General features: G+C 41.1%; 8 protein-coding genes across 8 annotated transcripts; 5 read left to right on the top strand and 3 right to left on the bottom strand.

Moving 5' to 3' along the window:
* Positions 1-208: 208 nt before the first annotated feature.
* Positions 209-433, top strand: SOM1 (Som1p; the record flags this gene model as incomplete). The annotated part of the gene is made up of 1 exon (XM_056227331.1): positions 209-433. One exon carries the CDS (start codon positions 209-211, stop codon positions 431-433), a length of 225 nt encoding a protein of 74 aa, XP_056087163.1.
* A 446-nt stretch (positions 434-879) lies between these two features.
* Positions 880-2,706, top strand: PRB1 (proteinase B; the record flags this gene model as incomplete). Its single annotated transcript, XM_056227330.1, has 1 exon — positions 880-2,706. The coding sequence occupies one exon, from the start codon at positions 880-882 to the stop codon at positions 2,704-2,706; it is 1,827 nt and encodes a 608-aa protein (XP_056087162.1).
* Positions 2,707-3,216: 510 nt separating this feature from the next.
* CIN8 (kinesin motor protein CIN8) lies at positions 3,217-6,213 on the top strand (the record flags this gene model as incomplete). Its single annotated transcript, XM_056227329.1, has 1 exon — positions 3,217-6,213. One exon carries the CDS (start codon positions 3,217-3,219, stop codon positions 6,211-6,213), a length of 2,997 nt encoding a protein of 998 aa, XP_056087161.1.
* A 275-nt stretch (positions 6,214-6,488) lies between these two features.
* On the bottom strand, positions 6,489-8,336 carry NPR2 (nitrogen permease regulating protein NPR2; the record flags this gene model as incomplete). The annotated part of the gene is made up of 1 exon (XM_056227328.1): positions 6,489-8,336. One exon carries the CDS (start codon positions 8,334-8,336, stop codon positions 6,489-6,491), a length of 1,848 nt encoding a protein of 615 aa, XP_056087160.1.
* A 906-nt stretch (positions 8,337-9,242) lies between these two features.
* On the top strand, positions 9,243-11,015 carry CAN1 (arginine permease CAN1; the record flags this gene model as incomplete). The annotated part of the gene is made up of 1 exon (XM_056227327.1): positions 9,243-11,015. The coding sequence occupies one exon, from the start codon at positions 9,243-9,245 to the stop codon at positions 11,013-11,015; it is 1,773 nt and encodes a 590-aa protein (XP_056087159.1).
* Positions 11,016-11,443: 428 nt separating this feature from the next.
* Positions 11,444-12,895, top strand: AVT2 (Avt2p; the record flags this gene model as incomplete). Its single annotated transcript, XM_056227325.1, has 1 exon — positions 11,444-12,895. One exon carries the CDS (start codon positions 11,444-11,446, stop codon positions 12,893-12,895), a length of 1,452 nt encoding a protein of 483 aa, XP_056087158.1.
* A 247-nt stretch (positions 12,896-13,142) lies between these two features.
* SIT1 (siderophore transporter) lies at positions 13,143-15,026 on the bottom strand (the record flags this gene model as incomplete). Its single annotated transcript, XM_056227324.1, has 1 exon — positions 13,143-15,026. One exon carries the CDS (start codon positions 15,024-15,026, stop codon positions 13,143-13,145), a length of 1,884 nt encoding a protein of 627 aa, XP_056087157.1.
* Positions 15,027-15,478: 452 nt separating this feature from the next.
* HPA3 (D-amino-acid N-acetyltransferase) lies at positions 15,479-15,964 on the bottom strand (the record flags this gene model as incomplete). The annotated part of the gene is made up of 1 exon (XM_056227323.1): positions 15,479-15,964. One exon carries the CDS (start codon positions 15,962-15,964, stop codon positions 15,479-15,481), a length of 486 nt encoding a protein of 161 aa, XP_056087156.1.
* Positions 15,965-16,548: the final 584 nt, after the last annotated feature.

The following is a 16,548-nucleotide window of genomic DNA, read 5'->3' as shown; positions in this document are numbered from 1 at the left end:
GTGTAAATCCTGTGTAATATAGCGTGTATGCCACTCATCCACAGTTCCGCACACTGCTATATACGTTATGCGATATCGAGGAAGCGAAAAAAAGAAACAGACCGCAGATAAGATAGAGAGGGTGGAGATAGAGAAGAAGAAACAAGGGGGTGGGGATAGCAGAGGATAGAGCAACACTGATAGATCGCTGATAAGACATTCAACTCGTATGGCGCCTCCAACTACGATCCGCAGCAGGGACCAAGCGCTCGCACCGCTGGCCGCGCTAGACTCTCATACCCGCTGCCAGTTGAAGGAGCTTGTGCAATGGGAGTGCCAATTCAGGGAAGCCGACTACGTCTGCTTCCCCTTCAAGAGGCTTTTTGAACGCTGCATTGCACCCGACAAATCGGCCACTGACTACGAGGTAACTGATACATACACCAATAGTTAAAAATTACATAGACCATATAGTACAATAGTAATTTGAAAAGAAAAAACTTTTGCCAAGACTTTTTTAAACTGCACCCGACAGGTCAGGGCTGTGCCTTCTATGCACTTTAGCCCGGGGTCCCGGGAGAAGGGGATAAGAGGGCTGCAAGTGTGTTTGCCGTGCGGGACGCTCCGGGAAAGAGGCGCGGCAGGGCTTGAGGGCTGAAAAATGTAGGCGCTGTGTTCAAAAGCAAGGTTTCGGGCTCAATGGTGTTACCGCGGTGGCTTATCACGCCAGGGCTGGCAGCGTGGCGGGGGCGAATACACCCGCGATAAAGAGTGCGATGGATATAAAAGGGGGCATATATTGCGTCCCGTGATATTGGAGTTCTTCCCAACATACATAGAAGACCAATTAGCTTCATCGCCAATAAAACAAAACACTAAAACTACTCGAAACAAGCGAAGATGAAGTTAGAAAATACTCTATTAACACTCGGTGCTCTGGGAAGCATATCTGCTGCTCTTGTCATCCCCAATCTTGAACATGCCGCCGACCATCATGAACTGGTGGTCGAGGACAACCACCAAGAAAGGGTCGGACACGCAGTGCACGCTGGTGGAAGCAGCCACGAGTCTGCCAAGGAGAGCCACGAGGACGGAAAGCACGGTGACGAAGAAGCTTCTAAATCTGACGACAAGGCTCACCGTAAGGGTGGCTGCCACGATAAGAAGGACAAGAAGGACAAGAAGGATAAGAAGGTGAAAAGCAAGAAGGAAAAGAAGGTGAAGAGCAAGAAGGAAAAGAAGGTCAAGAGCAAGAAACACCATGAAAAGACCTTGGAAAAGGCGAGGCACAACGAGAAACTGGCCCCATTGGTGTCCACAGCACAATTCGACCCAGCCGCCATGCCCAAGATCATTCCCAACCGCTACATCATCGTCTTCAAGAAGGGCGTCCCACAAGAAGCGACCGACTTCCACAAGGAAAGCGTCCACCAAGCGCAACTCCAATCCGTAGAGAACTTATCTGCTGAGGACGCCTTTTTCATCTCGACTAGAGACTCCTCGCTTTCCACCTCTGAGACTGGCGGTATTCAGGACTCCTTCAACATCGACAACATGTTCTCCGGTTACATCGGCTACTTCACCCAGGAGATTATTGACTTGATCCGTCAAAATCCTCTCGTAGACTTTGTCGAAAGAGACTCCGTTGTAGAAGCCACCGACTTCGACACCCAAAACAGCGCTCCATGGGGGTTGGCTCGTATCTCTCACAGAGAACGCCTCAACTTGGGCTCTTTCAACAAGTATCTCTACGACGATGATGCTGGCCGCGGTGTCACGTCCTATGTTATCGACACCGGTGTCAACGTCAACCACAAGGATTTCGAAAAGAGAGCCATCTGGGGGAAAACCATCCCGCTCAACGACGAAGACCTCGACGGGAACGGCCACGGTACCCATTGTGCCGGTACCATCGCCTCCAAACACTACGGTGTCGCCAAGAATGCCAACGTCGTCGCCGTCAAAGTCTTGAGATCAAACGGGTCTGGTACCATGTCTGATGTCGTCAAGGGTGTCGAATACGCTGCCAGGGCACACCAAAAGCAGGCTCAGGAAAAGAAGAAGGGCTTCAAGGGTTCCACAGCCAACATGTCGCTTGGTGGTGGTAAATCCCCTGCTTTGGACCTAGCCGTCAATGCCGCTGTCGAAGCCGGTATTCACTTTGCCGTCGCTGCCGGTAACGAAAACCAAGACGCCTGTAACACGTCTCCAGCTTCTGCTGATAAGGCCATCACCGTCGGTGCTTCCACTTTGAGCGACGATAGGGCCTACTTCTCCAACTGGGGTAAGTGTGTCGACATCTTCGCTCCAGGTTTGAACATTCTGTCCACCTATATCGGCAGCGATGACGCCACCGCTACTTTGTCCGGTACCTCCATGGCCTCTCCTCATGTTGCTGGTTTGTTAACTTACTTTTTGTCGTTGCAACCGGGCTCCGATAGTGAGTTCTTCGAAATGGGCCAGGACTCATTAACCCCTCAACAATTGAAAAATAAGCTGATTCATTACAGTACGAAAGATATTCTGTTCGATGTTCCTGAAGACACTCCAAACGCTTTGATCTACAATGGTGGTGGCCAAGATTTGTCCGCCTTCTGGAATGATACCAAAAAGTCCCATTCATCTCGTTTCAAGCAAGAATTGAACATGGATGAGTTCATCGGCTCAAAGACTGATTTGATCTTTGAACAAGTAAGAGATGTTCTTGATAAATTGAATATCATTTAATTCTTTGATTACCAAAAAAATTGCCTTTTCCCTTCCTTTTCTCTACCCTCTCGAAATGGCAACTCGGAATTTTTATACTATCGTTAGTCAACATTTTTTATATCCACTACTCTTTGGTCCAGATTTCTTCTATTCATGAAATTCTTATGCCCCATATATCCCTAAATATTTGCGTTTTTTAATTAAATAAATATCTGTTACTTTTATTATTATGTGAGAACTCTAAGCGCTTAACATAAACCATCCCTCTCCACAATTGTTCGTCTGTAGTGACCGATGTTTTGCAATCGGTAGATAAACAAACAAACAAAAGGCAAACAGAAAACAAACAAAAACGCAACTGCAGCATCATTTAGAGCCTTCCTTTGTGACCCACCACCCCTCAACAGCGGCAATAGCATTTGGTATGACCAGAAACTAACGTGGAGTGAGAAAAGGAAAATAATCTAGAAGGAGAGTTAACAAAAATCTGTATACAAGCGCGAAAAATACACCAAAAGAATTTTTTTGATGCCTGCTGAAAGTCAAAATACTATTCAAGAGAGAAGCTCCAATAGCATCAGTAGCAACGGCAACGGCAACAATCAGATGGGATGTCATTCTGTTCCCAATGAAGAATTGAATATCACTGTGGCAGTACGGTGCAGGGGAAGAAATGAAAGGGAAATCGGCATGAAAAGCTCTGTAGTGGTGAATGTGCCGGATATCACCGGTTCCAAAGAGGTTTCCATCAACACCACTGGAGACACAGGTATAACTGCCCAGATGAATGCCAAGAGATACACAGTTGACAAAGTCTTCGGGCCCGGGGCATCTCAAGATCTGATTTTTGAGGAAGTGGCAGGCCCTCTATTCCAGGATTTCATTAAGGGCTACAATTGTACCGTGTTAGTATATGGTATGACGTCCACGGGTAAAACTTATACAATGACAGGAGACGAAAAGCTATATAATGGCGAACTGAATGATGCTGCAGGAATTATACCAAGGGTTCTCCTAAAATTGTTCGACACACTGGAATTGCAGCAGAGTGATTACGTTGTCAAATGCTCGTTCATTGAATTGTATAATGAGGAATTAAAAGATTTGTTGGATAACAATAGCAACGGCTCCAGTAACAATGGTTTTGATGGCCAATTCATGAAAAAATTAAGGATTTTTGACTCAAGCACGGCCAATAACACCACTAGCAATAGCGCCAGCAGTTCCAGGAGTAATTCTAGAAATAGTTCTCCCAGGTCATTGAATGATCTAACACCTAAAGCCGCTCTTTTAAGAAAAAGGTTAAGAACGAAATCGCTACCCAATACCATCAAGCAACAGCAGCAACAACAAGCTATGAATTCCAGAAATAATTCTTCCTCTAATTCCGGTTCTGCAGCTAACAATTCTTCAAGTAATACAAATGGCCAAAGAAGTCCAATGACTCAAAATGACCAATCGAACGGGATATACATTCAAAATTTACAAGAGTTTCATATAACAAATGCATTAGAGGGACTGAACCTTTTACAAAGAGGTTTGAAACATAGACAAGTGGCTTCCACCAAAATGAATGATTTTTCCAGTAGGTCTCATACTATTTTCACAATCACCTTGTACAAGAAACACCAAGACGAACTGTTCAGGATTTCCAAGATGAATCTAGTGGATTTAGCTGGTTCGGAAAATATTAACCGATCTGGAGCATTGAACCAACGTGCGAAAGAAGCTGGTTCAATCAATCAAAGTCTGCTAACGCTGGGGAGGGTCATTAACGCGCTTGTTGATAGAAGTGGTCACATACCCTTCCGTGAATCAAAATTAACCCGTTTACTTCAAGATTCCCTTGGAGGTAATACAAAAACTGCATTAATTGCTACAATATCGCCTGCAAAGGTGACCTCCGAGGAAACTTGCAGTACATTAGAGTACGCTTCGAAGGCTAAAAACATCAAGAACAAACCACAACTGGGCGCCTTCATGATGAAGGATATTCTGGTTAAGAATATCACCATGGAATTAGCTAAGATTAAGTCAGATCTACTTTCAACAAAATCCAAAGAAGGGATATATATGAGTCAGGATCATTATAAGAATTTGAACAGTGACCTAGAGAGTCACAAGAATGAAGTTCAAGAATGTAAAAGAGAAATTGAAAGCTTGGCGTCGAAAAACTCATTGCTAGTAAAGGATAAATTGAAGTCAAGAGAAACTATTCAATCTCAAAATTCTCAAATGGAGTCATTAAAGGCCACCATCAATCATTTAAAGGCGCAACTAGACAAACAACATAAAGCTGAACTAGAGATATCTGGTTTCAATAATAAACTACAAAAAATGACTGAGGTAATGCAAGTAGCTCTTCAAGATTACAAGAAAAGAGAGCTTGATCTCAACAAAAAGTTCGAAACGCATATTTCAAAGGAGATTAAAAGTTTAAAAACTGCTTTGTTTTTACAGTTAGATAATATGCAACAGAAAAATATCTTTCAAGAGACGGATATCCAACCAAATCTTGATATGGTCAAAAATGAAGTATTGACTTTAATGGAAACCATGCAAGAAAAGGCGGAGCTAATGTATAAGGATTGTGTGAAAAAAATTTTGAATGAATCTCCAAAATTCTTCAATGTCATTGTCGAAAAGATTGACATAATAAGAATCGAATTCCAAAATTTTTATAAAAATATTGCGGAGAATCTTTCTGATATTAGCGAAGAGAATAATAATCTAAAGCAGTATTTGAAAAATCATTTCTTTAAAAATAACCACCAAGAGTTACTGAATCATCATATAGATTCCACTTATGAAAATATTGAAAAGAAAACAAACCAGTTTGTTGAAAACTTCAAAATGACTTTAAACGACCACCTAGAAGAAAACAAGAAACTAATAATGCAGAATATGACTAACGCAACCAGCGCAGTTATTGATCAAGAAATGGATTTATTTGAACCAAGGCGGGCTAAATGGGAAAATTCGTTTGATTTGATAAACAAATGTGACTCCATGAATAATGAGTTCTATAATAATATGGCAGCAACACTATCGCAGATCAAAAAAACGGTTGATACATCATCAAATTCGATGAACGAGTCTATCTCAGTCATGAAAGGACAGGTGGAGGAATCGGAGAATGCTATCTCTCTTTTAAAAAACAATACGAAGTTTAATGATCAGTTCAAACAACTAATTAGCAAGCACATTATATTGAAGGACAATATTGAAAGTTCAATTACGTCAACACACTCTCATATAACGAATGTAGATGATATCTACAATACAATTGAAGATATAATGACAAACCATGGTAACAAGGAAAACGCTACCAAAGATGAAATGATTGATAATATATTAAAGGAAATACCAAATTTAAGCAAGAGGTTACCATTAAGGATATCAAACATAAATGGTTGCTCGGTGCAGGACATAATATCCCCAAAAAAACATACAATTGAAGATGAAAATCCCTCCAGTGAAAACGCAGACAGTGAAGGGTCGAGAAAAATACCAAAGACCGAATAGCAAGTCTAGTTTTCTGGTTAGATGTATACTCGAATCAACGGAAGCCACAACACGCAAAATATGTGAAAAATATTCAATTATTAATCAAAAGGCACGATAGAAGTGAACAACCAGCCTCGACCAACATATAAAAAAGGCAAGTACCTCCACAGATTTTTCACAGAGTTACCCATATATAACGGTATATATGTACTATCTTATTCATAGAAATAAGTTGTAATATTAAAAAAAAATAAAATAACTATTCAATGGACAAAAATCCTCCTCAGTTCCCTTCAGCTATTAATTACCTTGAATTCTCCTAATTCATTTAAGTAGTTCTCCACTTCTAGTTTAGATTTACTCAGCAAGACGCAAATGTTATCAAAACTCTCAGCACTCCTGATAGAGTTTTCCAGAATTCGTTCTTCTTCATCACTTAGCTTGGGTATTGTAGCTTCACCAGTCGCCAAAGAACCTGCTCTTTGCATCTCAAATGAAACCTTCGACGGTCTTTCGGATTTTACGTTATTGGGTTGTCCTGAATTTTTAGACCCAACTACGGAAAATGAAGCATCCTGATTTTTTTTCTTAAGTGACCTATCATCATTTAGAGAGTCTTTTAAGATCATTCGTGTCATTTCCTTCCGTTCTCGTGAATCGACATTCAACATTACTGGAAAGGAATAACATCTATATATGATTCGTCTTTCCAAGCCAAACGTTATAAATCTTCTAACATCGATGTTATTCTCTTTTAAAATTGCGTGCTTCGACTCGTACCACGATTTTAGCGTTCGTCCTTGCGAGAGAGATCTATAAAGATCAAATAAGCACGACCTTGTTGGTAGAAACCTATTACGGTTGTCATTAGCACGAAGATTTGAGCTTGAAAGAGAGGTTTGTGACTGCCTCCAATCCTTACAAACTGATGAAAATGAGGAATTTAATGATGAGTTTTGGGAAACTTTGCTGTTCGAACTAAAAGACGTAGTTCTGGAGTCCGGGTTTGAAGGTATGCTAGAGGATTTAGATTTCCTACGAACAAAAAGTGATGGTGAATCTCGATCAGCAGAATCTAGATTTTTACTTAAGGGTAAACTTGACATTTTGGATATTTCAGGAAACGCAACATAAGATTGGCAATCACTGGCCATTAGTTGGTCGGTTAAAAAAGTTCTGATCAACGAAGAAGGGGCGTATATGTTGGAGAACTGGAAAATATCTGACAACGTGACACATTTGTAATATATTAGATGCCGTATGCATTCTATCACTAAACTTGGGTCACTGCGACTCAGTTTAGAAATTTTAGCAATGCTGTTTAAACCATCAATGTAGGGGACTATGCTCATCATAGTTGGATCCCAGTTAACATCGATGATTTTTTTCAAGTTTACAGACGACAAGGGCACATCCTCTAAGGAGACACAAGTTGTGGGTGGTCTTAGAAGTGGGAAAATCTTTATGTCTACTGCGTTTCCCTCGTCGATCGGTATGAGGCATTCGGAATAGTTATTCAAGTCTTGAAAAATTCTCATTAGCAAATCCTGTATGGAGAACGAAGACTCCGGAAGCCCCAAATCTTTGGTGAGGTCGTTGTACCTGCTGCTTCTCAAGTCCTTCGCGTCTTTGTCGGACGTAGGATAGGTTGGTGTGGTGTTGCTACTGGGATTTGATGTTGTAGGGGCCCCTGCAGTAGAGGGCGTTATCGTGGAGTTTTCCAATGCTTTCAGGTCAAAAAAAACAGCATCTTTTTCAGATTTAGACAGCAATTGGTTTTGCTCTTCCAGAACTTTGAACATTTTGCCCAGTCTGGTGATGGCTGGCTCGTAAGGAGACGTCTCACAATCATATGGAAATACGAACACAAAATTAAAGCTGAAAAAATTCCTGGCGTATATTGGAGAATTGATCGTTACCGGGTAGCATACAATTCTATAGGTGCCGTACTTGAAAGTGATCAGCTTGTGGCACAGTATAGGTTTCGGTATGATGTAGTTTTTGATCGTGTTGAAATTGATACCATGATTTTTGAGATTATTTGGGGGAAACTCGTACTTGATCTTGGAGCCTTCTGTGGGGTGGAACACAGAATAAAATATAGTATGAATGGGCACAAACCCTTGGAAGTAGCTTTGCATTTGCCGGTGATTTCATAGTTTCAAACCCTTCTCCTGCACAGGAAAGAAAGGCGCTTTAACTCACCTCAACTTTTCATTTTCATAACTTATCAACCAAATTCGGACATACAACAGCACTCGATACAGGGTCCATTGTGAAAGCAGCCTACATTTATATCCGCAAGATACCTCTAGTCCTTTCAGCTCCTCAAGAAATCAACATAAATACCTGCATTGGTTAGTCTATAGACCTAAATACGTGCAAACTATATATACTCTCATTCTTGATAGGCATTTTTGGAAGAGATTGAGAAAAAAGAAAGAAATGTGGACACAAATATCAACTAGTGAACATGCCCTAGAATGATTTACATGATAGCACAACATCTTTTTAGCGAGTGCAAAGCTTAGTTATTTATCACCATATACTCGTTATTTCGAACAGATTTGCAAGCCCTTTAATACCGAACATTCTATGAGGGCTAAACCGCAAATTAGATGAGGTTACAGGTTTTGTTAACAAGGAATTCGGGGATTACCCTATTAATCAAGATAGGTCTTTCATCTCCTTGCCGGGTGAGCAACACCGCTTTTTTAAATTTCTTTTTTTGCACTTTTGCAAAGTTCGAGGAAAACGATAAGGTTGCGATAGCTAGATAAGATAAAAGATACAAGATAAAGCAAAATTTAACAAAAAGCAGAGTGGCTTCGGGCAAGGCAATACGAAATCAGATAATCCCTTCGTGCAGCGTCCTCGATTTACCCGTTTTTTTTTTTGCATATATACCACGGACAGAAGAGTATATAACGATCCATTGCAGCTATCGTTAAATTCATTTTAGGTCAATCATCCCTCAAAAGTTTAATTCAAATTCTTCGCACTTCCTCGAGCTCAGTAGTAGATAAAAAAAAAAAAGGAAATCAGAAATGACAAATCCAAAGCAAGAGGCTGAAATAGAGGAGAAACACATGTACAATGAGCCGGTCACAACGCTCCTTCATGACGTAGAGGCTTCTCAAACACACCGCAGACGTGGTTCACTATCATTGAAAGATGAAAAAAGTAAAGAGTTGTATCCGTTGCGCTCTTTCCCTACCGGAGTCAATGGCCAGGATACCTTCTCTATGGAGGAAAACCTACAGGACGAAGACGAAGGTGAGGTGCAGAACGCTGAAGTGAAGAGAGAGCTTAAACAAAGACATATCGGTATGATTGCCCTTGGTGGTACGATCGGTACTGGTCTTTTTATCGGTTTATCCACGCCTCTGGCCAACGCTGGCCCAGTGGGTGCTCTGATAGCATATTTATTTATGGGTTCGTTGGCATTTTCTGTCACACAATCGCTGGGTGAAATGGCTACATTTATTCCAGTGACATCATCCTTTACAGTTTTTTCGCAAAGATTTCTTTCTCCCGCATTTGGTGCAGCCAACGGTTATATGTATTGGTTTTCTTGGGCCATCACTTTCGCCCTAGAACTTAGTGTGGTTGGGCAAGTCATCCAATTCTGGACCCACAAGGTCCCATTGGCAGCATGGATTAGTATTTTTTGGGTACTCATTACAATAATGAACTTGTTTCCTGTTAAATATTACGGTGAATTCGAATTCTGGGTTGCTTCCATAAAGGTCATCGCCATTATTGGGTTTTTAATTTACTGTTTCTGCATGGTCTGCGGTGCAGGTGTTACCGGCCCAGTTGGGTTCCGTTATTGGAGAAACCCAGGTGCGTGGGGTCCAGGTATCATATCCAAAAATAAAAACGAGGGGAGGTTTTTAGGTTGGGTGTCTTCTTTGATTAATGCCGCTTTCACATTCCAAGGTACTGAACTGGTTGGTATCACCGCTGGTGAGGCTGCTAACCCGAGGAAAACTGTTCCAAGAGCCATTAAGAAGGTTGTGTTCCGTATCTTAACCTTCTACATTGGCTCCTTATTATTCATTGGTCTTCTAGTCCCCTACAATGATCCTAAATTAACGGAAGCTACTTCTTATGTCTCCACATCTCCCTTCATTGTTGCCATCCAGAACTCAGGCACAAAAGTTCTGCCTCATATCTTTAACGCCGTTATTCTAACGACTATCATCTCTGCAGCAAACTCAAACATTTACGTGGGCTCTCGTATTTTATTTGGTTTGTCGAAAAATAAACTGGCTCCAAAGTTCCTTTCAAGAACTAGTAAGGGTGGTGTCCCGTACATCGCAGTTTTTGCCACTGCCGTCTTTGGCGCTCTAGCTTACATGGAAACTTCCACTGGTGGTGACAAAGTATTTGAATGGCTGTTAAACATCACTGGTGTCGCCGGATTCTTTGCTTGGTTATTTATCTCGATCTCACATATCAGATTTATGCAAGCGCTGAAATATCGCGGCATCTCCCGTGATGAATTACCGTTCAAAGCCAAGCTAATGCCCGGACTGGCGTACTACTCCTCTTTTTTCATGATCATTATTATCATCATCCAGGGTTTCACCGCTTTCGCACCAAAGTTCAATGGAAGCAGCTTTCTTGCCGCCTATATCTCTATTTTCCTTTTCATAGCAGTTTGGATATTATTTGAATGCATTTTCAGATGCAGATTCATTTGGAAGATTGAAGATGTGGATATCGATTCCGATAGAAGAGACATTGAAGCCATTGTCTGGGAAGATCATGAGCCGAAGACTTTCTGGGATAAATTTTGGAATGTCGTAGCGTAAACACAACGTCCTATTACCTTTGATCACATTCCCACGCCAATTCGCATTCTCATCTTCATCAGTCATACACAAAAAAGAAAGTTTGAAAGATTTAATGGGCCCACTAAGTCTCAATATATACATATTGATGTTTCAAAAAAAGCATTTTTGCCAGTCAAAACAAACAAAGAAGTGAAAGTCTCTTGGCGCTTCCATGAACTTCGAAATGTTTCTACATATTTTTCATACTAATACTAGTGTACAATTAAATGATATTTCTTATTTATTTTTCGTTATCTTTCTGTAACCCGAACATTTTATACCGAAGGTCATTTTTACAATGTGTAAATAGTAAAAATAGTTAAAACGCCAAAAGTGGTGAATGCTACATACGTTGAACGATTAGGCTATATTTTGGTCGAAAAATAGCAGATACATATGTTCCGATAATGACTGAAGTTGGCGGGTACACTAAACTAGAAAACAAAGAGCTCAGAACGGAGTTTGAATTGACAGACTTTCCTTTGCTTGGCATAACTGATAACGATTCAGATGATGGAAGTCAAGGAAAAGACTCCCCAAATTTCGTCTATCCTATCACTTCTGATACGGATGATCCTCTAGTTAATAGTGTGCTTCGAGAAAACGATAAAAAATCCAGTATGAGAATGGCTTTCATGAATTTAGCCAATTCTATTCTTGGTGCTGGAATAATCACTCAGCCGGTTGCAATTAAGAATGCTGGTATACTAGGAGGGCTGATAGCATACATAGCACTTGGATTCATCGTTGATTGGACATTGAGACTTATTGTCATTAATTTAACTCTTGCAGGCAAGAGAACCTACCAGGGAACGGTCGAGCATGTTATGGGTAAAAAAGGGAAGTTGCTAATTCTCTTCACAAATGGGTTATTTGCATTTGGTGGGTGTATTGGTTATTGTATTATTATCGGAGATACCATACCACATGTTCTTAGAGCTGTTTTTAGTCAGAATGACGGCGAAGTACATTTTTGGCTGAGAAGGAACGTTATCATAGTTTTGGTCACCATTTTCATTTCCTTTCCGTTATCCTTAAAGAGGAATATAGAGGGATTATCAAAGGCATCATTTCTGGCCGTCATAAGTATGATCATTATTGTTCTCACAGTGGTTATCAGGGGACCCATGTTGCCATATGATTGGAAGGGCCATTCCCTCAAGTGGCCAGATTTTTTGGTAAAAACGACAATATTCAGAAGTCTCTCAGTCATTTCCTTTGCTTTAGTTTGTCATCACAACACCAGCTTTATCTTCTTCTCAATGAGGAATAGAAGCGTAGCCAAGTTCACCAGATTGACACATATTAGTATTATTATTTCGGTAATATGCTGTGGATTAATGGGGTTTTCAGGATTTGCGGCCTTCAAAGAAAAAACAAAGGGCAATGTCTTAAATAATTTCCCAGGAACAGATACTGCTATCAACGTAGCTAGACTCTGCTTTGGATTTAATATGCTAACTACGTTCCCCATGGAAATTTTTGTTTTACGAGATGTTGTCGGCAATTCCTTACATGAATGCCACCTCATTAAGAGTTATGATGAGCACACTCAATTATCAGACAAGCAACATACGATAATAACTTCCTTGCTTGTTTTTATCACTATGAGTATATCATTAACTACCTGTAATTTGGGCGCATTATTTGAACTGATTGGTTCTACTACAGCATCCACAATGGCTTACATTTTACCGCCATACACAAACCTGTTGTTAACTAGTAAGAAAAAGAACTGGAAGGCGAAACTTCCTTACTATCTTTGTATATGTTTCGGTTTTATGATTATGATCGTCAGCAGCACTCAAACAATTTTAGATGCCATTAATGGTGCCGATGAGCAGCACTGCGAAATATAGGAATTTTCTCTATAAGGGTTTAGAAAAAGTTGCTAGCTTATCATAAACCCATTTTTTTTATTTTTTTTTTATTTTATCTAAAGCCTTTTTTATTCCCTTTGAACATCATGTAAGTAAATTTTTTTGGCATCTTGATCTTTGAAGAATTGAAGGAGCAGCATTTGAAATGTAAAGTTGAAGGAAAAAAATTATGTTCTTGACTATTTATTAGCTATATAGGGATAAATTGTATTATTACGACGAGACGTTAGTTTTCCTTGTTTTTTCCTGTGAACTGGGACAAAAATTTGCTCTTCAGGAAAGTTTCTTCCTTTTCCTTAGGTTCAAAAGCATCTTTGCTTTCCAAGTAATCACTGCCTTCAAGGGCAATAGAATCAGTTAGTTTGTGGTTTCTCAACATGAGGGCACAGCCTAACAAAGGAAAGCAGAACACCAAACCTATGATACACAAAATTTTCTGAACATAACGATAGGACATGACCAAAGCAATTCTCTCCGGTGTGCCCCACGTGTAAGTGATGATGAATGTGAATGGGGAACCGTATGCTTGTGCAGCTAATGTGGGATCAGAAATTCTTTTTGAAATTTCCCTTGGTAGAATATTGGTCCAAACAGCACCACTAACAGAACTACCAAATGCAGATCCAATGTTATAGGTAGCCAGGTACAATGAAGTTACTATCGCCATTCTTGCATGAGTTTTAGCGGAAGCTTGAATAGAAGCTTGAGTCACGTAGGTAAATGAACCTGCACCAAAACCTAGTAGACACAAAGAACCAATAATACCGGCATGGGCACCGGAATCACCACGGTAATGGACCAAAAGACCAAATGAGACAATCCAACAAGAAATCCCGAATAGAATAAAGGGTTTGGTCCTTCTCACTTTAATCAGTATAAACCCGAGAATTGTGCCGACGATAACAGAAACGAACGAGTACAAGGATGTGATTCTTGTGGCCGATTTGATCGACTCATGAACTGCGACAATTAGCACAGTATACATGTAGTCACCTTGCATGTACCAATTGAAATTAATGAAGAATGCAATGAGCAGAGCAAAAAAAATACCTCTGTCTTTAATCAAGTCCCATGGTGTCAGTGGGTGCCTTGAGTATTTCATTTCCCATAGCATATACAATGGTAGCGCCACGACCCAGCCGATGACTTCAGGGACAATAATATGTGCAGTTCTCCATTCTTCCTTCAGACCACCAGCTAATGTGAACGGAACCAATACGCATCCGAAAAACGCAGTAATTAGCAACATACCGATAATATCTAATTTCCAGAAAGCGATGTCGATACAGAATGACTTCCACTTTAGTTTATTTAGGGCTTCAAATTCAGGCTTCAATCTATCCTTTGCATGTTTCCTCGCCAAATATCTCATGTGCAACATACAGAGTCCCAATGGAATACAAGCCAGCGGTAATATGAAAGCCCACATACCAATACCCCATTTCCAGTTAGTACCTATAGCACTTGTAACATTCCCACTAATCCAAGTATTGATAATAAATGGCAGAGCAGGAATGAATAAAGCTAATAATCTCCAGTTCAAATTCGAAAAATCTGAAGCAATAACTTCCAGGATTAGGATGATACCGGTGAGACCCAACTGGTAAAAACAACCACCAACAGCAAACCTAGTAATATTCACCGCTTGCGATTCGATGACGGTCCCCATAATGTAAAAGATCACACTAATGACCAAGATAGAGAATCTGCCGAAAATATCGGACAACCTGGCAAAGAAGATTTGGCCCACAGCCGCAATAACTGTCTTGATACAGTTGACAGTCGACAGCAGGGAGTGCTGGGAGTATGAAGATGTCGCATACGCCTGGAAAGTGTAACGAATATTACCATCTAACCCGTAAGCATAGGCTATGAGGAAGAGCGAGAAGAACAAAGCCACACGATACAGTGGACGGTTATAGATTTCCGCGTAGATTTCAATGTTATGCACACCTGGATCTATCAATTCTATGTAAGAGGGGGCCGGAGAAGATATGGTCAAGGTCGGATTAACATCAACGGTAGTTCCGGCTTCCTTTTCTGGTATCTCAGGAACAATGTCCTCCGTGAACTCCTCAGGAAGAGCACGGCTGGCAGTAGATGGGTCCATTGAAGATATTTTCGTTAGCAACTCTCTGTACGTACTCACGAAAAATATTGCAGCGTGCCAGACTCATCGAAGACTGAGACTGCGGCTTGTTTATATACTGTCCCCTACTACTGCATATTGCCCGAATACACTCAAGAATCATGAACGTCTATCACCGGTAGTGAACGTCCTCGGCGAGCTGCCAGATTGCACCCTCGAACGTGTTCCTCAAAAGCTTACGAACGAGGCACGTCCGGTTCTTCATCACGGCAGTTCCTGAAATGCACCTGGATTAAGCTCCAGACATCCTATAGCAACGCCGTATGGCGCTTGTGGTAAACCGGAGAACAAACTGCGAAAAGTCGAAGCAAACCATCGGATGGAGGTAAGATACTCTTGGCGAAAAGCTCGGCAGGTGTTTCTATAGAAACTATTGCTACTCTATATACGCTAGTCTATACTGCACAGCGGTTTCAGTATCCAGTTCTTTTGTAAACAACTTTGTCTGTCTTGTAACCCACTTTGGTGTACAGTAATTGGGCACGATGGTTGTAGTGGTCCGTAACCCAATACACTGCAGGTGTACCGAGCTCATCTGCGTGTTTGTACACAAACTCTATAAGCTTTCTACCCACACCTTTGATTCTGGCGTGCTCGGTGACATATAAGTCGTTCAAATATAGAACTTCCTCGACATGCCACGATGTCAAATGGCTCAAATAGTGTGCAAGACCAATTGCATCGCCGGTCTCGGTGTCAATGGCAAGTGCCCCCCATAGCTTGACTGTGGGGTCTAAGAACCTCGCAAAACTGGTCTTGCCTACCTCTGGAGGCATGACAATTTTCTGGAAACCCTGGTACTGCACCCACAGCTTGTTCCAGGCTTCTTCGTCTCCTGCCTCAATGGCCCTAACTACAATTCGATCGTTAGCCATTTTTTCAGATTCTTTCTCTGACATCTTTACGATCTTCGTACCAATGTCGCTGAGATGGGATAATGAGCTTTAAAATCTCTTGTACTTCAGCACATATCATCATTCATATATCCTCTCTCCCTTTTAAATGTCCGTCACGACCGCCTGGCGAAACTTGTTCGCGCAGGTTTTCTTCACTCGATAACGATTCAATAACCGAATTGGGAAATAAGCGATACCATTAATCAGTGAAAAAAAGTTCCTTCCGCACACCAATCAATATGCCGCCCATTGACCAGCCGATCACTTCAGTGTAATCGATTAGCTGGGAGATCAATGCCTGTTGTGTATGAGTAATAACGTCTGTGTTCTAGAGGGTTTTACAACGCTTGCGACGTCTTAGAGCAATGACTCATAGATACGACGTACAGCTAACATACCTTCACGCAAATGGCTACTATAGCTCTATTACCAGAAGACCCTGTCGTTCTTTTTATACCGCATGACCAATTGAAACCGTCCCGATCTCAGTCGTATGTTTGATAAAGAAACACACGTCTACGGCAGTTTGCATCTGCTGGGGAGGACGCTTTTCTCCTGTTAATCAAACATATCTCACTAGTGGCTGC

This window comes from Saccharomyces kudriavzevii (genome assembly GCF_947243775.1).
Source record: "Saccharomyces kudriavzevii IFO 1802 strain IFO1802 genome assembly, chromosome: 5".
Taxonomy (NCBI): Eukaryota; Fungi; Ascomycota; class Saccharomycetes; order Saccharomycetales; family Saccharomycetaceae; genus Saccharomyces; species Saccharomyces kudriavzevii.
The sequence above is the reverse complement of the archived record's forward strand: the minus strand, read 5'-3'. Positions and strand labels throughout refer to the sequence as shown.